The sequence below is a fragment of the Homalodisca vitripennis genome, chromosome 2, assembly GCF_021130785.1.
Source record: "Homalodisca vitripennis isolate AUS2020 chromosome 2, UT_GWSS_2.1, whole genome shotgun sequence".
Taxonomy (NCBI): domain Eukaryota; kingdom Metazoa; phylum Arthropoda; class Insecta; order Hemiptera; family Cicadellidae; genus Homalodisca; species Homalodisca vitripennis.
The window spans coordinates 128,946,564-128,974,097 of record NC_060208.1 but is presented as its reverse complement, the minus strand read 5'-3'; the positions used below and the strand labels follow the sequence as shown (position 1 = coordinate 128,974,097).

Genomic DNA, 27,534 nt, shown 5'->3' with positions numbered 1-27,534 from the left:
GTTTTATTCAACAGTTATACAAACCTCAATGCTTTGTTGGCGTAGCGTAGGGTTTGAAAATTTAAAATGTACTATTTATTTGTTGAAACATATTAAAAGATTCCCCGAAATGGCGTGTTTATAAATATATGGTACCTATATCACAAGAAAATTCCAGAATTTGTTGTATGTGATCTCGTAGATACGCATTCACGCTCTATGATTCTATTGTGTGGGCGTTTTCATATTTAGTATATGATGAAAGTTCTGGAGATTTCGATGTATGTTCAGGAAGTCAACTGTGTATGTGAATTCCCTTGAAACGTTACCCAACCCAAATACGTGTAAAGTTTGTGTAATTTATGAAATTACTACCAGGTAAGGAAGTCGATACTGAAGTTATCCTTGTACCGTACATAGACCCCAGAGCCGTGTTTCCAAACGGAATTCCGCGAAAGATGACGTAGGAGGCAAGTGGAGAACAACATGGAGAAAGTTAACCTGGATAAGCGCGTCACTGCCACGTTCCCGAACTGTCTGCCCACTCGCTACTTAGTGCCTACGTGTACTTTGTGCTACAGGAAAATCTTACTTCAATGTCAGACGGAGAGGAAGACGCGCGTGCTCTAATTGGACGTCTCATCCCGGGATCAACTGGTGAATCCGATCAACGGATCACTTCTGTCGGTTCTGGGACGTCTGTACCTTATTATAGATGTTCTAGACGTGCTTTACTTTGCAGTCTTCAATCTTACATGTACTTTCTTAAGGTTATTATTTTAAATCGTCATCGGGTTTTTACGCACATTTGCTGTCAAATCCTGTACAATATTTAAAACGCCATTTCTAGATATCTAGTCAAGACTTTTCTCTTCTTCGTATGAGAAAGAAAATATTAAATTTAATGCATGGGAGTTTCATCCTAGAAATGAACTGATTAGTAACTCCGGAAATCTATGAAGTCAAAAGTAGCAACCACGGTAATGACTGGAGTACTAACCGGTTTATCGGATTGCTCGGACCTGATTTAAAGAACACCAAGGTGGTTGACTCGGAGAAACGTGTTCATTATTCCATATATCACGCTTGGATACAATACTTGTATCCGGGTTCTGAATTTCCTACGCAAACTCAGGACCGCTTCTGGTTTATTTTTTCATGTATTCCAGGTACTTTTTAGGATTTTTAGGCAAAAACCAAGGACTCTCAATACTATGCGCCTATATTTGTTCTTCCTAAACTTTACATCCGATTAGACCAACGTTGAGTGTAAGGAATTGGGAATTACAAAACATTCCTTTAACGTGTACATAGTGAAATGAATCTTAGTTCTCGATAAACTACCATAGAGTCTTTACAGTATCACACAAGCACTTGGGGGTGAAACATTTACCGATCTAAGCCAAGCTTAAACCAACGTCACGTAGAATATTTATGATCTCAAGTACAAGCTCCTGTGAGCGCTTTTATTGTTCCCTGTATTACCGGTTGGTTTAATAATGTTTATGTGTACTACTATTGTTTTTATCGCGATAGGGAGTCATGACCTCCAAAATCACTCTCCCTTACATAGCTAGGCATTTGGCTCGTTATCTAAGTTATTACGAGTAAAAGTTTACAACAATCTACATAAAATACTACAATTATTTATTTACTTACTTTTATTACTTTTTTAATTGTGGATTCCTTACAATGTTCTTAAAGCTTCACCTTTGAAAAGATGAACATTTTAATCCAGTAGAATGAGCGTAAGGTTAGGAACGTTGGAAAAATGAACACAAAGTCAATGTATTGCTTACGAGATTAACATAATACAAATATTTCATTACTTTTTTTTAAATCTGCCACAGCAGGAGTGTGAGTGACATTTATAATTTGACCTTTCACTGTTTGTTTTAGCAGACTGTAAAGAAAGTGTGAGTGAGATACGGGCAAATTGTGAGTGAGATACGGGCGAACGGCTTGACATTTCTGGTTGTAAACCGAACGCGAGAGTGACGAAATCGCTTGTCTTGTTTACAAGTTGGATATCTTCAGCACAAAGTTCTGTTTTATAATGCAGATTTACAAAATTATGTAAAACGTATTTACTAATTAGGTTTGATGTAAGAAAGGTAGCAATCTTTCACTCTTAATAACACAAGCAATGAAAAACTTCCAAATAAGATCCAAGTTCAAAAGTTCAATGATTATTCACCCACTTTTTTATTTTAAAACACTTTTTTATTGTAAAACATCTCAAGAAGTTCCAATGTAAATTAACATTTTGATAATGCGTACATTTGTAATATTATGTGAGTGGTAGGTGAGTCAATACATTTAACACACTCGTATTTTTCATTTGCATACAATAATGAATTTGTAAAAGGGAAAATGTATAATCGCCAGGAACGTAATATTCGTTCAATGCGTATAGAAAATGTTTTGTAGGAAATTAAATGTTTGAAAACAATCCAGTCCTAAGTGGAGTATTAAACTAAAGCTGCTATTTTCTAAAGCAACCTGCGACTTAAACTAGTTAGCACAATTACCGAGTCTCTCTTTACACAGCCCCCTCCCTATTCCCCCCCCCCACACACAGGACAGCACAGGAACACAGAGCAGGGCAGGGGCAGGGAGGGGTACAGGATCTAAAGTGCAGTATCCCTTTAGATACTGTACATCATTCTGACTGTGTCTAATCTCAATAGCGTGACCATTATTTACAATTTACATAAAAAATTACTATTCCAGCTTCTCTGTTCAAATATTTTAAAATGTGTCAAAATTAAAGAAATTAAAATTTGTTTAAAATACGCTCAACGAGATTACCAAATAAAGGCCACCTCATTGTCAATTCCTAAAACATACATTTAATTATTATTCACTAAATAGTTTTTGAGGCGTAAGGCAATTTCGAGAAAGGGTTGGCTCAGGTAACACGGGTTAGGGGTTAGTAGACACTACTTTTTACGAGATTGTATATAAAGATTTATTTTCAGAACTAAGGAATAGCATTTTTATATTTTAAAATTATATTACTCGCGACGTAGCGAAGAAATAATCGATAGTAATGTATTGGTAACACACAGGGATAGAGGACACGAAACCACTTGTAAAGTTGAAAGAGTGCACCGATCAGCACCTGAGCTCAGCGGCTGACGAAACACCTCGTAATTTCCTTCATGACGTCAGCAAACAAACACTGAGTTGTCAACAATGATGAGAAGCCTCACAGCCGCGGGGCGGCGCGGCATGGCGGTGACTGGCAAAACTGCTTGTAATTGAGTCGCTTTGAAAACTTCACTTATCTGCAGTGTAATACAACATGTAATGTACGTCTGAATCGGGAGGGGGGAGTAGATTGGTTTGTTTCATAACGTCTGTACTGTACGATAAAGTGACTATTGTACGAGTTTTTGTATTAGTGGGAATAATGCGCTTAATTATAATATTAATACGGTACACTGATAAACATTGCGGGCTTACAACTGACAAGAAAAATGTTTGTGACAAGTAATTTGACAGTTTAAAAATCTGCAACGAAAAAACAGAACTCGGTGTTGAATAGATAGATCTATGTAGTAAACACGGCGAGTGATTTCGTCATTCTCGCGCTCGACATGTATACGCTCGGTTTAAACAATAAATAATGACAACGTGTTCGCTGTGTTTTCTACTTTCTTATTAATCTGCTGAAAGCAGGTTGCTTAAAGCGAACAAAAAGTAGTACGCTTTTTCCTATCATAGTTTAAATTTATTAATGTTAATATTGACTTCCTTCCAGCCCTACTAACCGAGGAGTCAGATTTTCAGTGACAATTATAATTTTAAGATAGATTTTAATTTTAATTATCATGTCCATAAGGCGCGTTTGAGGTTAAAAGAAGATGCTGCATGTCATTATTATCACGAGAAAGATTTATTTACTTATATCCTCATTGTGAAGTTTATTACTGCTTGTCCGTAACATTTTCAATTGTAAAATAAATGGGTATTTCCTTTTTAAACGTTTTTGAAATATACGTATGAAATACTTATATGATTTTTAAGCTGAGGTTAATCTGTTGAGGGTAATCTTAGTACAGTACGTCAGTTTAGTACTTAGTAGCCTCAAGTACAGTCGTGAATTGTTCACAGTAGAATGTTGTTGTAGGAATCTTATTTCCACTGGATGTTCGGGGTTGACGAACCTGATTTCTACGGTGCTCTGGACCTGGCGACTGGCCGCAGCTACCTATTCGCCCCTCAGTTCAATGAGGACCACACGATCTACATGGGTGCCCTTCCCAGTTGCGACGAACTCAAGAAGAAGTACGCTGTTGATGTCGTGTGCTACGTCAATCAGGTAGGCAACAACAGATACCATATACATAGGTTGAATCTTACACCTTTGCTTTAAAGATCCCGTGATAAAGACTTTGACTTTGACTTTATGAAACGTTTATTCATCTATGTCTAAAAATAAAAAAACACAAATCGTAAATATGTCTGCCATACAGCTTTTATTTTGGTTTTGTATTTGATAGAAATCACGTGGCAAAATTGTGTATGCCAGCTTGGAGAGAAAATAAAGCTCATATTCGCTATAACTAAATGGAAGAAAGCAAAGAAACAGATTAAAACTCATTGTTTTTTAAATAAAAGTTCACAATCTTGAGCATAGAATTTGAAAATTCCATAGACGTTAATTATGTTCTTCAGTGTTTAGTACTACGTAAACGACTGTGCACCAATCTATGGTCTAAGGGTTTTATAAAACTATGCCAGTTAAACTTAAGACTCAACCTTGCTTAGACAACTTTGAATGTTGAATTATGTTGTCCCCCTGGAGTTTTCCATTGTTTTTAGGTGATGAAGGTTTTACTCTGCTGTAGTGAAACGACCTTGATTCTCTCCCCATAAGAACAATATTAAACCTCATGCACTTGTAGGCCCTGATTTTGCATCGTTGCGTTACGGGAATTGTGGCGTTCCAATTAATACGCATTCAAGCGCTTTTAATTTAGTTTTATTCCATTTTTTGTTTAGTGTAGGATAAACTTTTTTATTATTGCAACGATGAAGTACAAACGAGTTTAAGAAGATTTTGAATAATAAATAAAATATCGAAAACTTAATAAAAGCGTTTTGATGCGTCTTCATTATATCTTTAAAGTGAGACCGTCCCCGGTATTCTATATTTAAAAATAAGATCGTAAAAGTGTACGAGATGTAACATTGTTGTTATGGAGCTACAATCACGCTGACCGCCAGTCTCAAGCCCATGCCATGTTCAACTCCAGTGCACCGACCGATATTATCACAGCTCTGCTCTTTACGGTGCCGCGGTCCAGATCGTGCAGCGGTTTCCCAAGTTCAGAGCCAAAGCCCGAGGCACGATTGCCTCCAAACTCGCGCAAGTTTCGCCAATGGTTCGGTGGCTTTCGGCAACTGTCCCGTCGCCTGGTTATGGCGTCACGTGCCCTAACCTTAACCCGTTCTCCGGTTTCCACCGTTAGTGTTGCGGTGACTCTCGTGTCCGCCCAGTGGAGGAACGGTTGGCACATCGGTGCAGTAATGAGTGGAGCAACTGGTTTCCCAGTGCATGCTGCAGTTCTATTCCACAAACTGTTCAAGGTCGACCTGACCCTTCCAGGATGCGCTCACACATAACGCTTGTAGAACTTCACAACTGTATCACAGTTCGCACGCTAATCTCCAAGTGAAGAGATTCATGTCAAGAGATATGTTGTCATGGTATCAGATTTCATCTCTGTGGAATCTATGATCTAATGGAACAACGATTGCCTTTTTACCATGGACCACATGCGCTGAAAAGCTATCTCTCTATGAAGTAACACGCACAACAGCGTGTTTAGTACTTCTAGTGGAGTTGAGACTAACAAAAAAGCCATCAAAACGAAGACCTGGCTTGAGAAGCCACAAAAAGTAACTGAGGGCTTCTTAATCTCCGTAGACCTTTGACTTCACAAATCTTTCGTGATTAGTGTCAACTTTTCGTCATATTTATGGTGCTCGTATAATAAACTAACATTCATTTACCTTACATGCAGTATAATATTTCCTTCTCAGTAACGTAGTATTATTATTAACCTTTATATGTGGTTAAGGACTGCAGTGTGAGAATCGGGAATCAGATCTAACTGATACAATCTTGGAGCTATTATACGAGATACCTGAGCTGTATATAGCCTGAGCTGAGAAAGATATTTTGTTGTCACACATCAGGCGCTAAAGCGATTCCGCGACTGCTTGTGAAAGTAGAATGCAATAAGAGAAAATAACAGTGACGGCCTCATTGTCTCCGCTGAAGAGAGAACATCTTCATTTACGAAGTTCATAAATCTTAACTTGTTTTTAGTTGTCATCATCTTCAAGGCCTTATCCTATAAACTTCACTCTCTTGCCCAGTTGATTTGCAATCGTCATTGGATGATTTAGGCTTTTTCATCTAGATTTGATGACGACTTCGTGACAGAAAAACGAAGAATGTGCAATAAATAGAAGTAAAGTCCTGAAATTTGAATACTATGATAGAGTTGTGAAGAAAGTAAGTGAGGAGGTGGATATCTGCTGCAACCGTCCTCTGGTATGTGTAAACCTTTATAGCTAAGACGCTATGCGGAAACGTACAACGGTATTGTCCACGACGACCTCCATGGATGACCTCGGCAACCGCCCAACTCGCTTGTAAGTTTATCTGTAACAGAAATACAACAGGTTTTTATTACTACGGTCACCTTTTGTTGCATTCCGTGTCCGGGCATGCGGCGTGACGTTATATACTCGTACACGTTGGACAATATTGAGAGATATTACCGTATTATTGTCAGCTATGATTTATAAAGGGGCACTGATTATATTCCTATCAGTCCTGGTTCTATTTCATTCAGAGATCGCTGAGATTTTTGACAAGTAGGCTACAGGGTAACTTTCACGGTTTTTGTCGTATTATTAAAAATTTAATTTTTGTTTTTAAGATGGCAACTTTAATTAATTTTATCGGAACATTTATCAAAAACCAATACATCTGTATGAAATTTATATTATATTTCCAGTTTCTATACAACTCAAAAACATTTTACGTATTTCATTGTCAAGTAACACCAAACTTGTTGTTCACCCTGTGAGAACGTTTATCCTTTTTGGCTATTTTATTCTATTCGAAACTCAAAAAACTCAATATAAAATTAAAAAGGCACAAACATTTTGACGATTCTTTGTTGAAATTTAACTCATAAATATGAGTCGTACACACGATTATTATTATGAGTTAAATTTATTTTGACACTATTTAGACATTTCCAATCTTTTTAATTGATGTTCCTTTGCTAATCTCAGACTACCTTAAATATGGAAAAGGCTTATTCTCATATCAAGAAGCTACGCGATTAGTAACATATTTTGTAAATAAAACACCTACTGTCTGTAATAATTTAACAGAGTACGTAAACGTTAGGTCTGTTACATTTTGAAATTGTATTTGTAAAATTGTCTAATACGTAACTTAGTTATTTTTAAGTCATGCACCGTGAGGAATGGTTTTATTAGCTTTTAAATTACTCATTTTATGATATTTATAAGTAAATTCTGATTTTACAAACCATAGATTACTGTAATGACCCGTGCAATGTTTTATACGAAGATACATGTATCTCCCCTAATGCTAAAATATCTTCATATGTTGACGTTCAGACAGGTTTTAGCTGTTGATATCTACACCAGAAGCAGTAATTTCAAATAAATTACACAGTGGTATTTGTGTTGGGTAAAATCTGACTATAAAATCAAAATAATTGTTTATATTACATTTAAATCTAATACAACCCATTCATGAGAGGATATTTCCGTGAAGAATTAAAAAGTATTTACAACTTACATGACAATATGCTGTACGATAGCGCTGTCTAGGTGTATCACCGCTAAGAACTGGCAATCATCGCGTAATATATCTGGTATTTCTACCACACAATTTTATTGTGACCTTTAGTAAACATTCTCTAGTAACATCAAAGATACTATTGGAATTAATAGTGTTTACATTCAAAAATTTCCCGGGGCCGATTCAATGGTTACTCGCTCTACCGAAGGAATACTACGTATTTTAATAACTCTCCCCCATTCCCCGGTTTTATTTGCTCAGCCGAAGTCTATTTCCTAAATCCGTCTATGTATAAATCAGAATAAGATGGATACAAAGGCTATGTATTTTGAAACACATTGCAGGCCCCACATATGATATCGAATTACTCGCAATTCCGCAATAGCTCGCTTGCAGATTGCACAACTGTTGAAGACCGGTTTACGGTTATGTGCAAGAATGTGGCATCAGTTGCTGTAATCAGTCGCAACACTTCTCCTTTGTACCAGCCAGTTGTGATATGGTACCGAAATACCCGCACAGTTACAACGTTACATAGCCGAATAACATCGTTTACACCTACAACAAGCATTAACTTATCGATGGTACGAATTGAAAAGGGTGGTAAACGTTGGCCTTTACTTGAACACCTGGAATTTAAAAGATAAAATGTGTTTATAAAACGTTGTGTAAGAGAAGTTCTCGTCCTGGACCTCCATACTGCATAACAAAAATACATTTTATAGTTGTAAAAGTATCGTAGTATTTTGTAAGCAATGTCAAATCCACTAATACACAAAAATAAAAGAGTTTCATAAATCTTTTCTATAACATTTTTGCTGTATTTGATAATAGTTTCGCGTTGTTTACGTTGAAATTTTATTAATAAACTAAATAAGTACCGTGATTTTTGTTTTATTGTGTTCAAAATGTTTTTTACAAAAATGTAATTTTGATTTTTCTCCATAACTCGCTTAGTTTTCATCCAATCAAGTCCTTCAAACAAGCATTTTGTAGTGTTTTAAAAGCTATAAGTTCATCTAAATATATTTTTTTCAGTTTTGCATTAATAAAGTGCAACAATTTTTCAAATGAGGTGGAAGAAAGGGTGAGATTTTCACTATTGTTTCCAACGAAAAATAGGATTCCACATTATTCTCTTCATAACTAGCTTAGTTGTTTAGGAACTTTTATAAAAAAGTTATTATAGTTTTCCCGGAAAAAATAAATTGGTTTTTTTGTTATTGTACATAGAAACTTTTAATGTGGGCGTTTGAAAATAACAACCAACTTTCAACAAGCAATAATTCCGTTTAATAATTCTGTATGAGATAAATACACGGTAAAATGGTCATTGGCTGGACTACTGTGTTCTCTTGTAAAATTTGAGTTGCGGGCTCCGTGTAAATGTCAACAAACTCAGCCTTGAAATCCGCTTTCCCAAAAACACGATCACCCAAATATAAATGACCAAGGCCAGCGGGGCTTAACCTCCGTTTATTGTTCCCGAGAGAAAGCTGCTGGTGAGCGAAAGTAAGGAACAATAACAATAGTCCTTGGCCCTGTAGGACGGGACATGTACACAAGGGACCTTATATAGTGAAAGGTGTCGCTGACCTGACCCAACAAGTGTTTGTCACGGTGAATGGAAATACGTTAAGTTTGGGATGAGTTTTTGTAAATAACACTATATAGCACTAAGTCTAGGAGAACGTCCTACATCTTTTACCGAGGGTGACTACGTGGGTAAGTTTGTCTGAATCTGTAACAGGTTTGGGTTAAGTATCACGTACTATACTTCAGTTAAAGCATCCAGTATAGCCTAATGTTGTCAATACAATACTAAGCTGATTAGTAACTTACCTGAGCTAACCACCCAGGACTGTGACATAAATGGAAGGATTTGTTGGCAAGAACCTGAGCTGCCCAATAAAAAGGATCAATGCCAAAAACATTGACATCGCACAGTTTTAGATGTGTTTGGTAAAAAAATAAATTAGGTAACACGCATTTAGAGATAAATTTCTACATATTAAAATGAAACAACAAATGGAAAAAATCGGTACATATCAAATACAAGCCAAATAAGATTGGAATAAGAATACATGCGCCAAACAAAGAGAAACATTCATACAATATTTATAGAACATTAAATCCACATTACATTCAACAGAGATGACAAATCTGCAGTAGCAAACAACTGTGTTAATACTGGACACATCATATAAAAACCCAAAAATTATTAAAACCTGTTTTCACATCAAAATATTCAAACGAATGGAAATCATATTACATAAATCAAGTAAGTAGTAAGTAAGTAATAAGTAATATAATAGTAATAAAGTAATAAGTAAGTAAGTAATCAAGTAAATAAGTAGGCTATTAATTCTGGACATACCATATCAAAACTAAAAAATTATTAAAACCTTTTTGCACATCAAAATATTTAAACGAATGGAAATCATATTACATAAATCAAGTAAACACGGAAAATTTATTAAATCAAGAAGATGGACCAATACAAAATTTTATATTACGTTCCCTAAGATTACGAACTTAATTTTCAAACTTTATATAGCTTAATTCCAAGTAATGAGTTATCCTAATTTTACAAACTACGCTACACAGGACAAATTCACATATGTATGACTGCTTTTAAAAATAAAACAAATTTTCTTTTTAGTGTGCCTGTCAAAGATAGCCCTGCTATCGAAAGGCCTCACAAAATAAAAACTTATACAACATTGGCTGTTGTGATTTTTCAATACAGTGATTAAAATAAAACCCAATATACGCTCCATCGTCAGAATTACAGCTAGTTTTAGTATATTGATAAACAAAGCTAGAACAGTTCTAGTCTATTGATAAATAAAGCTAGAACAGTTATTCTCTATTGATAAACAAAGCTAGAAAAGTTCTTCTCTATTGATAAACAAAGCTAGAATTGTTCTTCTCTATTGATAAACAAAATTTGAACAGTACTAGTCTATTGATAAACAAAGCTAGAATTGTTCTTCTCTATTGATAAACAAAATTTGAACAGTTCTTCTCTATTGATAAACAAAAGTAGAACAGTTCTACTCTATTGATAGACACATGTAATAGGTACTGTATTGATTACAGGTTGTCAGCGTTGCATCATTGACGCTAAGTATTTAAGGATTATGGAGTATCCTTAGACATGTCTTTCTGAAAGGATTAGAAGAACCGAATAATTATCGACTACTTGAAAGTTCATGAAAGTGGATTACGGTTTTTCAGTGACCGTTATGCATTTCAAAACAACAACAAAGTACGAGTATATTAATTATTTTCTGAACTAAGTGTAATTCCCGCGGCAATCTCGCGGTGACGTGACGGAACCGTACACGCCCGTATGATTCTGATCTGTTGATGACTCACGACAATTTGGGCGGATCTGTACTGGTGCGCTTGCGCAACTTGGGTAATCCGCCCACGTTTAGTTCTGCGGTGGAGATTAACTTTGATCGCTGGTTGTAAAACACTACTGCGATTGCTATCTAAATACAAACTCGTGTTTAGAATTTCATTCAATTGCATGTACCCGCATGTATCAATTTCATATAACACTAATGGTCTAGTAGTGAGCTGGCGATGATTATCAGAATGTCCTAAGATAGTATTTGAGTTTATATACTAATCCATATCGCCCTTCAAAGGGTCTGTTTCCACACAGTTTGCATTCTTTTGTAAGAACAAACATACCCTTCAGGTACCAAAGCTTCCACTGCAGAACGCGTTGTCTACTAAATTCAATAAACGAGATTCATCCAAGTGTTGAAAAAATTCTTACGGATGGGATTAAGGCTCTTAGCGACTTCCCAAGTGTTCTGAAGTGTTTAATTTTCTTCCCTACGGTATGATAAAGATTAAAAAAATACCAGATCTGTTGACGAATGCGACTCGTAGATTCTCTCGTTGGCCATATAATTATGTAGATGACGGGAATCTTGCGTTTGCCCGGTTCATATCAACTCTATATGTCTATATTTTGTCTATATTTGCGAGTAAATAAAACGTGCACTGTCCCCATTTTTTAATTTAAAACGAAAGTTCAATAAACTCCACTACTTAACTGGATCCGAGTTTTTTTAAACTGCAATGAAATGACAATAAAACAGTATTTTATGACATTATTATGCTCCACGACACGTCGCTCTTTATATACGAACTGTTGAAATTATAGTAGTAGCCTATACTGTGTTTTACACGAGTACTTATGACAAACGTTCCTAATTTTGATGTACAGTTAATTAATACTGTAGTACACGTTTGGTTGTTCGCTATAAGTGTATTTCTCTTGAGCTAAACATTTATTCTATTATATTAATTTATTCATTAAGAGTTGTGTTCTGCTTAACAATATGTGTACAAGATTCAGTTAGTACTCGTGGGACAATTTTTACGGTGCTCACGACCCTGATCCACACTGAGAGGTTTTGGTAATATTACAAATAAACATCAGTGTTACAAATTGACATCATTCTGTGACATTTAAGTGGCTACTAACAGATTCTCGGGAATGTCGCCTAGAACACTCGCTATACAGAATTGCTTGCGTTACTGGATCCGTTTCGCCACTGTGTACTACATAAACTTATAATGTCCTGTCTGGCCACCGTAACGCCCAGCACAATGGCGTGCTCGCCTCATCGTCTTGTCTGTCCCCATCGATCGTTAAGTTTGTCCCGACCCCCGACCGTCTCTGACCTTTCGTGCCTTGCGTCCCTACATCCGCCCTGCCTCCGTGCCTGAAAATAACCGTCAATTTCGGTGATGCTCACCAGAGGCCGGTGGGGAGATCGATGTTATTGTCTTGTAACTTTTATAACACAGTTGTTGTTTGTACCTGACCCCGAATCGCTCATAAGTACGGCAGAGTAGGTTTTTTTGTCTTACCGCCACACCAAAAGTCATGATACTTGTACATGATACCGATTTAACTTTTCAATTAACAGAACTCAGGTTTTTTGTAATTTTACGTGAAACGTATTCGAAAGCAAAATAATAAAGAGGATATATTCTAAAATTCCATTAGAATTCAAAATAACATGTTGTAATCCAACGTTTGGTATAGTATTATATAATATAGTAGAGTAGCTTGGTAATAGTAAATATAGTAACTATATACAACGATCAATATTGAAATACTTCGTGAACTTTACTTATCAGGTCAAATTTTAAAATTTTAGTCTTATTAAAATTGTACTGAAAACCATAAATGAATTAAGTCCAAGAGTTTTCGTATAATACCAGAAAGAGATTCCAGACAGCGTGAGTGCAAGACAACACTAATAACGTATCGTCAGCGTACAAGACAAGATGATCCTCAATATGATTTCCAAGTTCATTGACATTTCGAGATGACAGCCAAATGTAAAATCTACCTTACATCTGACTAAGCCGGAAGGGATGATTATAATTAAGATTTTACGGTTCAGTCGGAATCCCATTTCGTGACAATATAAGTTATAACTTTATCTCAATGGGACATGGCGCAGCGCGCTTCCTGACTCTGCCCCCCCCCCCCCACAAACCACTACATTCCGATACCATCAAGATACAATTGGAAACGAATTCATCCCTTAAGCCACGATTAAATTACAACACGCCTGCGTTTAATATACTATAAGTAATATTCTTAACAAAATTCTCCTGCTCAATTATTTGTACTCTACGTCAAATCAAATCAAATCACTTTATTCCACATACTTGGTATATACAAGAAAAACAAGGCTTATTCGTATGGAAAATTCCCAGCAAGACTACAGGTCAGAGTACTGGGAAGAGTTCTTTCTTAAATTTACATACCATTACATAAAAGCTATATTAATGTATGACACAATAAAAATAAAATAAAATACATACAACTTGTCTAACAAACATTAGCAGGTCCACGTATGAAAATTAATTGCTACATATTGAAATTGACAGGTGCCAAGTTTTATGCAAAAATCAAATTAATAACTAATAGTCATACAACAATTCATTAACAGAGCTTTGGACCGGTAATTTAGTTGTAAGGTGATAACAACAGCGCCTCTGCAGCCCGCCATCCAACACGGAGTAACCATGCTGTCAACTTTCGCTTATACACAATGACGCTGTCACTCTCTGCTTCTTTAATTTAGTTTGGTAGTTTACGTAGTTGTATATCCATCCACATTCGATTAATATCCATTATACAATAACCTGGTTATGTAGGATATTATACTGGAACATCGTACCTGGAACATACCGTACTGGATATGTCTCTAATAAATGTCGATTTCCTAGACCACAAATTAAAAATATAACTCACAAACACTAGATTATTGATAGCTCAATCTTCCTGTGTAATATTTTGTCATGTATATGGAACGCATCGGAAATAATTTTTTTGTTAAAAATGTCGGTGTCTAAAATAGGTTTTAAATCTAAAATCACCAGAAAACTTGGCGATGTGTGGGGTTAGTTTGCGCCTGCTTGTGTGGCGAAAATCAGCGATACATTTCGGAAATCCTCTAAACATTTCAGCTGTTAGCTGTAGCATTCTCGAATGAGAAACATTGTGTTTTTAAATCCAGTAAAATGCCTAACTCAAATTTAACTTTGATATTTAACTTATCATTATTAGGCTGACGTCGTTGGTAAATTCATAACTTGTACAAGAAGGAATTTGAACGCGGTGTATGTGAGCGCAGTGCAGTTTTCGATGCGATACAGGGGAAATCCTATAAATGAAGCTGGAGTATAAGTGTTTAAATTAATCATTGGCATTAATATAATAACAATTTATAGATGTCAAAGTAACTAAAGTTATTACGACCAATTATTGTTTCAATTCAAGCTCAGCCTTTAATTTTTACTTTATTAACCAACGTTTCCAAAGCAACCTCTCCAAAGTTTGCGCGCACGAAGATGTGCTATTCTCGTTTCAAAATTATTTAGTATTAGCGTGTTGTAAGTAGAGACATTTGGAATGGCTTAGCTGAATATGTTCCTTCCATCTAGGGCACATTGTTCTTAGTTGTTTTCGGGTTGCATAGTTTAGACATCACAGACATGTTTAGACTACACAACTCCTACTGGACTATGAGAACACCTCTTTGTCAACATTTGCTGGATTTCGTCTTTTATTTTAGTCTGACTCCTGTTCGAACGTATTGATTTTCTACATAACAATATACTTTTATATACAATTTATTTTAAAATTTCAGTATACCGACTTGATTTATTAATTCCTAATGTTTGAACATCTTTTACTTTTAAAAATAATTTATTTAAATATAAATCATATTTTTAAAGACAGGTTCTGAAAACCTGGAAACTCACTTCCGCTCGATTTCCAGCGTTATTAGTTCAGTAAACATATGTTAATAACTCATAGTAGGGCACCCACGTGTTTTATCGCAGACGACCGCGCTTACCTTTTTTAACTTTTAAAGAAATCTGTGGATATATTAGCAGTTAAAAAGGCAAAGATCGTCTGTTTGTGGTTGGGTTACTGAAGTGTGTCTCGTCAGTCGATTGTAATTCGACTCGGTTCAAACGTCCCGTGCAGCAGTACGTAAACAAACGTAGGTTGTTGTTTTTTGACCAATCAGATGAAAATGGGCGAATAAAGGAGGTGCGCAGGAAAAAGTGCGTAAGATTGTAATATTTACCATCTTCTTGAAAAGGGCTATAATAACACTTTTAAAAATAGAAAAATAACCAACCCAATACCAAATAATACAAATATAAGTATCAATTTTCTGCATAGCCTCTTATTGCATGCAGTTTAGTTACAAGAGATCTCATAATCGCTGCCTCTATAAGTTAAGAATTAATTTTACTGTCTTATGTAAAATTAACTTAGCTTCTTATGTAAAAAACAGTCTCACACCTCTCTACATCTATAGCAAGTTAGTATTATTTTATCATTGCAACTCAACTAAACAAATACTACGATTAAAATGTATATTGTTTAATTTGTTTTGCACACACAGATGAAACTGTTCATATTGTGTGTCCTAAACTTTATTCCGCACACTCTGTGTACACTGATGTTCTATATATTGAAATTGTTACCTAAAAATCAGTTAGTTCGTTTTTCTGTAGGGAAACTGAAGCTGAAACACATTACTTGGCTCCAGCGCGTACAGTGTGTAGTGTTAAAAGCAGACAAGCGGATATATTGGATTGGAGCCAAATAAATGAACTTTGCATTTGGCGCAAGTTGTCTCCATCAATACAGTCTGTAGTGAAACTAATTGGACGGAACGACCAAAAAGCGCTGGCAATATTCAATTTTATTATAGCAATAAAGTGGACCCAATTATACTCTGCTTGATTGTTCTCTATCATTAGCATTTTATTGTTTTATTTCCGTGATTGAAATTTACGAACATTTGAATCCTTACGCGAATTGAAAATTGTACCAGTTAATTGCATTAGTATTATAGGAGTTTTCAATTTGTTATGTGTTCGAATACTTTCTCTGTTTTGAATTGATATAGGACTGAAATTTAAGACCATCGTCATTATCAGCCTAACCAGTTATTAGCATTACCGAGTCTGATTTGTTTTTTCATGCATCTTCCATTTTTAGTGTACCTTCTTGCTTGCTACTTCCATCCATTAGCCAGTCCTCTCACGACCTTCCATGCCTTTTTTCAACCGTCTCTACGTTTCCTCTTGGCTTCTCCCTGTTTTATTCTTCTCTCGTGTATCTTCTTCGGCAACTATGTTTGCCCCATCGATTTCATTTTTTCAACCCTTCCTATCTCGACTTTCCTTCTGGTGGTTTTATTCCGTATTTGTATCTTCTAGGATGGATTCTCAGAAACCTCATTTCACAAGCCTCCAACTCCTCATTTAGTCTTACACTTCGTCATTCAGTAATACAGATGTTGATTGTTTAATTTTCTGTAAACCACTTTTTAATGTAAGTCTTTCCTACTAAATATTACACTCTTACTCATATTCCCCTTATGAATGTCCTATACTGCTCGTTAATGTCCCTCATGAATCCTACCACTCTCCTGTACTACACGACCCTTGTTCACATACTATCAGGTAGTTATCACTCCCTTGTATTGAACTTCTTACTTTATCCGGCACAATTGCTAGGTTCAGTTACACGATGTGTATGAAATGTGTTATAGAGACTGTACATTAAAGTAATATTCCATGTAAAATAGTAAGGAGGGCGACGTATGGCTGTTCTGGTTTTCCATTCGGAGACCAATTAAAATCCTGAAGTTCGCCCGTTTGTTCCGGTTGCCCTTATTTGGTGAATAGAGAGGGAGGGTCTACTGTTGGTTTGGTAACGTGGGATCCCCTCCCTCCGCTGTTTAGGACCCTCAGCCCTTCTCAGCACAATGCCGTAACATTGCATTTCTAATCAGTTTTAGGGCGCTTTCGATTTCAACGGCAAGATGCAACCTAACAAGTTTTTGGCCTTCAAAACAACCCTCTTTTCACTTTCAATATATTGCCTCGTCCCCATTCAATAGTAAGTAAAGGAGTGAGAAGGCGTAAAATAAAAGGCAATTTGATTGTATTCGAAAAGGGCTTCGGGTACATAATATTAAGTAAAGGTTATATAAAAGCGTTTTCTTTTTCAGCAACACAAGTAACTTGAGAAAAGCATTCAATAACATAACAGTGTGTGGTTCAAATAATTTAGCCGTAGCAATGAAACACTTATCAATTGCTATTTGTTTATTTAATGGTCAATTATGTATTACGAGTATAAATTATATTCTTTAACTTCAAACGAAAACAACAAACAAATGACTTTAAATTATTTTGTTGTATGATTGATATTTCCGCTTGTACGTTTAATTACTTATGTTCTTTGCAATCATTCAAGACATTTTGTACTATTTTGAGTACTTTCTATTATTTTTTATTATCACAGTTATGAGTTTATTCGCGGAAATAGTGATAAATAAAACCACAAAACTAAAATGGAGTAATATTGTACACTTTTAGTGATGTCAACCATGAATGCCAGACATTGAAATGGAAGTGGGAGTTGAATATACAGCAAAGTGAATTGATTTAACGAGCACGCGGCAACCACTGGTTCTGGCCACACTGCACAAATTGCATTTGATTGTGAGACAAGATTGTGCAATGTGATTGTAGGTCTTGTTTCGGTCGACACGTGTGCACATCAGTGCCACAATACCCTATCTTCTATCCACAAGTCAAATAACTGAGAACAATCACGTCTCTATGATGACTTGTTTATACGAGTAGTCTGTCTTGTTTTCTATTGGACACCCTTGTTCACTTCGTCGATCAAACGTGACTCGCTTTGGTGGTTTGTTTAGTTTCCAAAAATAATATTAGTCAAGTTCTTGGCCCTGGTTTTAAAACGTTTGAAATTTCAGGTGATTTCAAATCTAGCAATGAATCATGTACAATTTGCCTCCTGAATCCGCTTCTTTCTATCCAAGCACCTTCAGGTATGGCTGCAAATATGCGTTTCACACTGGAAATCTTTCGGTCCCCCTCTCCAAATGTGTTGATAGAAAAATGTGAGCAATGTCACTTTTTCTGGGTTTAGCCCAAAACCTCCTTGTATTTCACATTTAAAGTTTCTACACGTTGGAGAAATGGCTAAATATTTGTCTGTCTGTGATCGAGACAGTTGTGTGACAACTTTAACTGATATGGTTATTTATACCTTGATGCTACATAGATACACATATCTATAGTCTGTTTGGTCAGCCTGTTTACAAGGAACGTGTACAATAGTCATGAGATGTGTAAAAATGTCAGGCGAGTAGAGAGAGCTCAGTTCGCGAGGTGTGTTGGTAACACGTCCTCTCTACTATCCATTCGGCTTTAGCTCTTGAGTCGGGCAAGGAAGAGGGCAAAGCGGAAATCCAGGATCGGTGATGGAAATTCCGATTTCGTCGCTACTCGCTAGGTGTGGTGAGTAGAGAAAGGTGACGTAAACAGGGTCATATTGCCGTGTCATACTGTGACTTGTGTTGTGCTGGAACTGCTTAGTATCTCGTAGTCTTGTGTTCAAGTGTTCTACGGTCTGACTGATATTGGAGGGGGAGGCTTAGAAAGGAAGTATGAGGAAAACTGTTTGACATTAAATCACTCAAGGTTGTAAGGTGGGCTTTGTGGCTCTAGACGACCTTGGGTATTATACTCAACTTATTACGTAATGTCCTATTGACAGTAACTCTGATGCATCTCTTTCAGATCCTATATTTACAAAGAAGACATAATTATTGCGACAGACTAGGTTTTTGCAGCGCGATTTGAATAAATTTCTTTGAGTCTATGTTTACTCTAAATCAGTTATTTTGGAAGACCTCCTAGAGTCGGCCGTTGGGTGAGCGGTAGGATGGCATTGTGTTGAAAACGTTATTTGAATACATCACCTATGTTGCCACAAATATCCGAATCGCCATGGTTCAGAGTCCTCATAGAACCATTTTATATAGGATTCCCTTTAATAAATAGCATCTGATAAAATGTAGTTCTTCAACTAGTAAAACAAACTACATGAAAATTTAGCGTCCAGGGAGTTTGTTGAATCGACCATCCTTTAAGAAAGAATACGACAAAACATAGTTTTCGGGTTTCAAACGATTTGACCATATTTTTAAACAATTCTACTTATTTATCGGAAAAAACTTCAGAGAATGTTCAAATCAGAAAGTGAAATACTTGTACAGGCAAGAATATTTGATCCTCTATTTATAGGTGAACCCAGTTTCAGTGCTGTACTCGCTATTTCGTAAGCTCGCGAGCGAACCAGATTAGATTTGTTGTTGCAGGGCGACCCTGGCGACTGATATCAGTTATCTAAACGCGTGACACACATTCGGGCTGGCACGTACGGCAGGGGCGTACACCGTCTCTTGGGGAAGGAGTGCTTACTCTAGACAATGTCTCGGACATGGAAGAGATGTGGACAAACGTTGTCCAGCGGACTATTGCCGTGTCTAGGCAGAACCGTACAGACCGACACTGGCGCCATGAGACATTTCCATTCTTGAATCTCTATATACGAAGAATATACTTTTTAGATAATGATGTTATTACCTCGATTCTTTTTTTACTATAATCCTGCCCCCCTCCGCCTTAAGCACGCCACTGCAGTAAGAGGGTCGGCACGCAAGATAGACTTATCAGTTTATCATCAGCTACTGCACACAGTTGTTATAATTAGACGCTCCATCAACACACAAACAACGTCTTACTGGGAACGAGTTATAGTAAACACGTTTCCCAAACTGTTAGCTTCACGCTGTATGTTTGTTGTAATAGACTCAGAAATATGTTAATTTGTTAAGAATAAAACCTAATTAATGAACTGTAAAAAGTGATTGTTTTTATTTTTAGTTTCAAAGTCCACAGGTTTCTTGAGGCCAGTTAAAAGGTTCATTGCTGTTTATTTTTGAATGTACAAAATTAGGTTTAGTACTGTACAGTATAGTTTGAATATAGTACAATTAAATCATGAAGATACTACGATATCTGAATATTTCTGCACTGTAATAAAAATGAAGTTGTTTACGTAAATATCAACATTTAAATAATTTCCCCCTCACAATATATTAATTCATCTTTATATTAGGATAAACAATCACAGACTAAACCATTTAATTCATACACATGCGTATGTTATTAATGTTTTGCAAACGTTATTGGAATTAATGTTGCTAAATTTGTATTTGACTACTTGATTAAAAATAAAATATAATCAAACAGCTTAGGACTTATATTGTACACCCATGGTTGAAACGGTAGGACAATATTTTTTAGATTTCTTTGCCAAACCGTTTAAAAAAAATAATGATTGCACTATGAATATGTTTACACATTATTCTATTAGCAGTGCGTAATTTTAAATACTATTAGGTACTTTTCGTGGTGATATCGTACTTCCGTAAGTTTTTAGTCCCTGTTCTTTGGACAGTAACTCGTCTTCTGAAGTACACGTAGATTGATTGTGAAATCATCTATAATCTCTAATCCTATCAGAGATTACAGACAGAAATGAACAGAAAATTAATTCTGCATGTCTTCTCGCCCCATAAGTGTATGCCTTTATTTTTTCCTTAAAACTCATTATTTATAATGTTCCAGTTACATAGTTCTAATTTCAGATGGCTGTTTTACCTTGTGATTACTTTATTTAGTTTCGAACATTAAAAAATCATCATTGTAACAATTAAATTTAACTATACAAAAACTGCAATGTAGAATTGTATAGAAGCCGACTCATCAGTAAAATATTTTTCCTCACTATGTATGGTAATAAGGTACTTTATATTGCAGCTGAGTTCTGCGAAAGTCATCATTTCCCTCATTGCTAAAGCCAGCTGATTTTCCTTCTCTCCCCCATTTCCGATGAGATACTTCAGTATACATGTTATTTTCGGACAAATATTTATAACCGGTAAGGCCATATCCCTTCATGTTTTTATTTAAATATTCTGCTTTTTATTAAGTAATTTCTCAGTTTTTTTCTTCAATTCAGTATATTCTATTCCTTGATTGTTCTTGGGTAGAAGTACATTCTCGTAATCAAATGTAGATTCCACTATCACTTCCTGTCATTAATGGAACTTCTACGTGCACACACAAGTAAGTAGCTTACAGCAGGTCTCGGTGTATATGTGTGTTCTAACATGTCTGCTCTACTCGCGTACATGTACATGTTTGTCCTATCTAATTATTGTCTGCCATAGTTATGGTTTTATATTGATTTTGTTCATTTACACTTTCATAGTTTTAACCCCCCTTCAAGAAATAAAATGCATCACGTTGTTTTCAACTTATTGAAGCCAATATGTAAGTCTAGCTTTCAGTTTTCAAGATGGATGATTAGTTAATCCAGCAAACGCAAACAACATTCATTCATCGCTAATGAAAAACTTGGCCTTTTGTATTCTACTGTCGAGCTTTCCTGGAGATCCCAAGATGTTTACGAGTGCTTCTAAGTGACATGTATAAAACACAGTAGGATTGTTTCTAAATCACACGCGAGCTACTTAACGACGGTGTTCTACGTCAGATGTGATACGTCAGACCCCCGTAAAATGCTTCGCTGAAGTTGAACATTTCATGTATATAACTCTTTTCATTCTCGGGACATCCTTCGAACAAACAGACAGACATGCGAAAACTAACGCTTGATGTAAGATTTAAAGCCTGCAGATTAAATCGTCCTCGAGATAGACTTCGTATAGTTACATTATCCTAACGCTCAGTTAAATCACCATTGAGGGATTAATATGCACCATCTATGCAATATACAGTATGTTGCTTGTGTATAAATGTAGTTAGATGCAACATTTAAAGCTGACAGCTCCATTCGTTCTCGGGATATCCTGCAAGATAAACAAACAGACTGACAAACAGAAAATGAATTTTGCTAACCCTCGTGTGATAGCAAAATATGCAACATTTCAGGTCTATATCCCAATTCATTTAAAGTATCTCCTGATGTTTTGCTACGCTCAGGCAAATCATGTAATTAATATTAACCATCATAAATTTGCTCCTGTCTATGTAGAAATTGTGTGTCATGGTTCGTTTGTTATTATTATTGACACACATTAATATTTTGTTATAACAGTATTTTAATCCATTAAAATAGTTATTTTATTAGTCTTTTAAAACTATATTTTACAATCAACGTCGGAAGTGATGTAATAAACATGTTCATACGAGTACATAAGGCAAAGACATCAAAGTTAAAATGTGATAGTTTTTTCTAAATCCAGATATAAGTCCGAAATCAACGAAACACAGGTAGAAGTCCATATCAATCTCCTTTACTTTGTTAACAGAGTAGGGAGGAAGCATTCTCGGTATGTACAGCACATGTGTTTGTTGATGTGGACAGCACATGTGTGTGTATGTGGGATTATTTTTAGCACTTACGTAAGTAAGGAGTCTACCGCTTAAAGCCTCGACTGGCGGACACGTTACCAAGACACCCGCTATCCTGTTAGTGGTGGCGCTTTGTGTAACAAGATTGTTATCGACTAGTGTACACGTTCAACCCTTCTCGGCTGATATTGACGTAGAAACTATATTATTTAGGGTAAAACTGTATTAGAAGTCACCCTTTATTTGGTGATATATTTTTGCTCAGTTCACTTAACTTAGCTGACACGTACACAGTCCGAATATTTTGTTTAGTGTTATATTGAAGAAGAATAATTAAGCCAACGATTGAAACATTTTACTATTTGAGATTAAACTACAATTTTTATCGTATTAATATCTGTAAAACAGCGTAATAAAAGTAAAATACAAATTTTGTTTGTGAAGGAAACTACTAGTTAAACGTGTAATAGTTTTATATCTGTTATTTACGTGGTTTCAAAAAAAAGAATTAACGCTGATTTGAGATAAGCAGGTTTAATGTATTATGTATGTAGTTGTTTATGCGTTGTAACGTTCGTAATGATATAAATAGTGGGGGAAAGGAACGACTTTGACTTGGACGTATTGGATTGTGTACTGTTTTCCAGATTCAACGTTATAATTTCAGATTTTACATTTGATGTAGAGGACAAATATCACTTCTCGAAACGTCGTGTTTCTGTCTTCTGTGACGTAACTACGTAAATTTCCGTAATCCTTGTATGCTTTCAGGAATTGTAATAAGTTAAGCACACATAGGAATGAAGCTGCTTACACGATAGATTCTATACCGATTTAGAACTATAACAAGAAGCCGTGATGTGATTCCACCGAACAGACGACATTTTAGGTCCTATAGAGGCCCACTGTCGAATCAAGTGTTTTCGAGAAGTCATTGGCTATTCAGTAAATACTTTTAATGATTTATCACATGAGAAATCCTTGTGTTGATGTACTGACTAAATTACCCTCCTCATCCTTTTGTTAGAAATGGATTAATATGATGACAAGGATACGGTATATTTTATTATAAAGCTTGTGGATGCTTGTACAAATCAAGGTCAGATAGCAGATGGGCGCTGAACAACCGCACGTCTAATTTGTTCACATAATTGAAAGCAATTACAATATTTCTCCATGTACGGGCCGACGACGGCTTGGGATGAGGCTGACGCAACGATGTGAAATGCTAATGTAAGAGGCAGGAGAGAGTTCGAAGTTCACAGGCGCCTTGTTAGCGGAGATCCGTCATTATCTGGCCGTTTCCGGGCATTCTGACATCGCATCTCATCAGCGCCGGAAATTGTAGGAAGTTGTAAGCCAGGATGGGGTGGGGGTGTGGGGGAGGGGTGGGGGACCATTGAGTTGTGAACGGTGATGTCGCTAGCCTCTTGCGGTGAAAAATAAGAGATCAATAACAGAGAAATAACTGGAGGATCTGTTCCGTTATAGTCTGCTTGTATGTTTTATTCTCGTCAGCTACGTAACAATCCAGGATTATTCTTGTAATTTGCTCTTTATCCGACCTTAACGGGATAGATTAAAGGAAAGAGTGCACATAGTACAATAGGAGAGGAATGATAGTAAAGTGGTGGTACACATAATGCTGATCCTAATCTCCTCCAGCAGATTCCGACACGCCTAGTACAGATGCAGTGCAGACCCTGCAACATGTTGATCCTATGAACAATAAGTGACAATTGGTAACACGCTGAAATGTGTAAATATTGCAACATGAAATTAGCACCACACTTCAAATGTATGCGTTCTACATAAGTAATGAGACCTTCGCAATTGCCTAATGATTGATCTTTATGACATGCTAGTATGTTTGTTTGTAGTTGCATACTTCGTAGGTTTTCAAAATAGTTGCTTGGTGGCTATGCAAAGGAATTACGGGAAAATTAATAATATACCTCCTTTAAGTTATTATCTGCAGTATTTCAATTCCCTTTCTCTCCCTCTAGTTTTCGGATAATATTTTGAACAAACAATAGATTAAATATAGTATTTCGCTCAAACAACATAATATTTGACCTATGTATTTCATTCAAACTGTAATATTCAGGAAAACAGTATATTGAACAAACAGTATTAAGGTCAAATAATTTTCGTACGAAAGGTATTTTGGACAAGGGATATTTCGAATAGTATTAAAGAAAAAGTATATTTTACACAAACTATATTTTTGACAAACGTTCATACAAACTATTTTGGACGAACAAAATAGCATCATAAGTATAAAACATAGTATCTAAAATATTGACCAAAAAAATTAAAAGTAAACACCTGACATCGAGTCATTGTGTGAGAGTTCACGTTTGTTTCCAGCGGATACAGAGTTATTTCTTTGTTCGCTGTTTCATACAGTAAACTCAAAAAATAGCTCTGCCAAACAACACAGTCGTACTTCACAAAGTATATTTTAAGCTTGTTACATTATTGTGAAGCATTTTTTACTCAATCTCAATATTTCCAACCTTCGAGAACTAAAGTCTATTGTATCTTCCTAGTGTTAGAACAACAAATCAAAGGGAGGTAAATAGATCTCCGGCGATAACGTTATTGGGACTACATGGAAGGTTAATAGATCTCCAGAGGTCAAGTTATTATGTATACATAGGAGGTGAATCGGTTTCCAAGGTAACGTTATTAAACGTACGAGAGAGGTAAATCGATCTCCAGCGATAACGTTATTGGGACTACATGGAAGGTTATTAGATCTCCAGAGGTCAAGTTATTAGGAATACATAGGAGGTGAATCGGTTTCCAAGGTAACGTTATTAGACGTACGAGAGAGGTGAATTGATCTCTACATAAATGTTATTAGGACTACATGGAAGGTTATTAGATCTCCAGAGGTCAAGTTATTAGCAATACATAGGAGGTGAATCGTTTTCCAAGGTAACGTTATTAGACGTACGAGAGAGGTAAATTGATCTCTACATAAATGTTATTAGGACTACATGGAAGGTTATTAGATCTCCAGAGGTCAAGTTATTAGCAATACATAGGAGGTGAATCGTTTTCCAAGGTAACGTTATTAGACGTACGAGAGAGGTAAATTGATCTCTACATAAATGTTATTAGGACTACATGGAAGGTTATTAGATCTCCAGAGGTCAAGTTATTAGGAATACATAGGAGGTGAATCGGTTTCCAAGGTAACGTTATTAGACGTACGAGAGAGGTGAATTGATCTCTAAATAAATTTTATTGGGATTACGTGGTAGGGAATCAATTTACAGAGGTAACCCGTTAGTTTGTGAGGATTAGCTCACGTTCAACCAATAATTATGAAAAACTCCAAGACACCATGATTTGTTGAAATGTCGATATATTTCATGTCACAATTAATCTGTTTTAATAATATAGTCATATAATTAATTATAGCCTAGCGTTTCACAGAAAACTGTTTCACGTTTGTAGATTTTAGCATTGTTTATTTTGATTTTAATCAATAAAATAAGGTATTAAAACTATTACTTAACATCTATCATTATAATAAGATATTAAGACTATAATTGGTCATTACATGTGGGAGGGGGGTGTGTCTTTTTGAGATTTTAAGGTAAACTATGCTAAAATAAATGGAGGCATGCATTTCGCGTTCGTGATTTTGCCAATTCCTTTCAGCAAGGGGTTGCCAAATCGTTACAGTTTCATTCAGTGCTTGAAGCTGGAGAGCACCTTAGCACTCCCTGGAATAACCACCCTCCCCCCTTTCACAGAGCTCTGACGTCACGCTTAGGGACTACTTATTCAGCACATGGACGTGCCCAAGGCACTGAACTAGCACTATTTCAAGATGGTGCTAAATTAGACACTCTCACGTCCTCACACTGTCCCGACCCTTATTATGTCTAGTCTATCTGCGAAATTCTGATAACCGTCCGCGTTAAACCATAGAGCACAGAATAGAAATTGTATTCTGTGCTCTATGCGTTAAACCCCGGGAGGACCCAAACCCTGTTAGGTGTAACGGCACACTTAACCCATTCTATATCACTGCCAGTACAGAGACTGAATAGGGAAGTTATAGTTTTATATCTAACTGATTATATTTACACTGTCAACGTTTGTCAATTGCTGCACCAGTTTTTGTCGAAGCCCATTTTAATACCGATTGGTATCAGACATGTTGTTAAGCCATAATCTGTTTGTCATAACTGTTTCAAATCTTTTGACGACTTTTATAAAACACTTAATTCTTGTTTGTCTGTATCTTCAGGATTCACGTCTATTGCAGTGTGTGACACATGCAGGTGGTGGACGCGGGACAGTGTAGCCTCTAATTATAACACAAGGTGCTAAATGTGACCGGCTAGGCTTGGCCCCCACTGGGCCATCTGGTGCGGAGTTAATAGCCATACATCTTACATTGTATTCGTAATCGTAATGCGGTCCGTGAGTTACTACATTGAATGTGTCCATAGTAAAGTAGAAATGTTGCAATAGGGGTCAAAAAATGTTTGGTTCTACAAATTTAGATTAAATTATCAAAGAACATTTATGCCTTTCTAAGTAATACATTGTCCGGTTGTTTTATTTTTATTAAGGTGAATGTGTAAACATGCATCCAAACTAAGATAATACAGGCGATTAGTACAAACTAATACATTGAGACTGCGATAAAGAGTTAATAAGATTCCATTATTCAAATTAAAGTAAAATGAGAGGGATGTTACTATCCAGACTGGCCATGTGGCATTTGCTCCTGTTTATGGTAGTTTATATCAGTGACAACAAAATATAATTCTGTTGAGAAATAGAATTATCTACCTGGTAATAAATTATGTAGTTTTTATTGT

At 36.0% G+C, this 27,534-nt stretch overlaps 1 protein-coding gene across 2 annotated transcripts in view; it reads left to right on the top strand.

Moving 5' to 3' along the window:
• Positions 1-27,534, top strand: part of LOC124354730 (xaa-Pro dipeptidase) — a 163,781-nt gene that overhangs the window by 84,079 nt on the left and 52,168 nt on the right. For both annotated transcript variants that reach the window (XM_046805389.1, XM_046805388.1), the window contains exon 3: positions 4,115-4,306. In XM_046805389.1, coding sequence (XP_046661345.1) covers positions 4,115-4,306 — 192 coding nt within the window. The remainder of the gene's footprint in view (positions 1-4,114; positions 4,307-27,534) is intronic.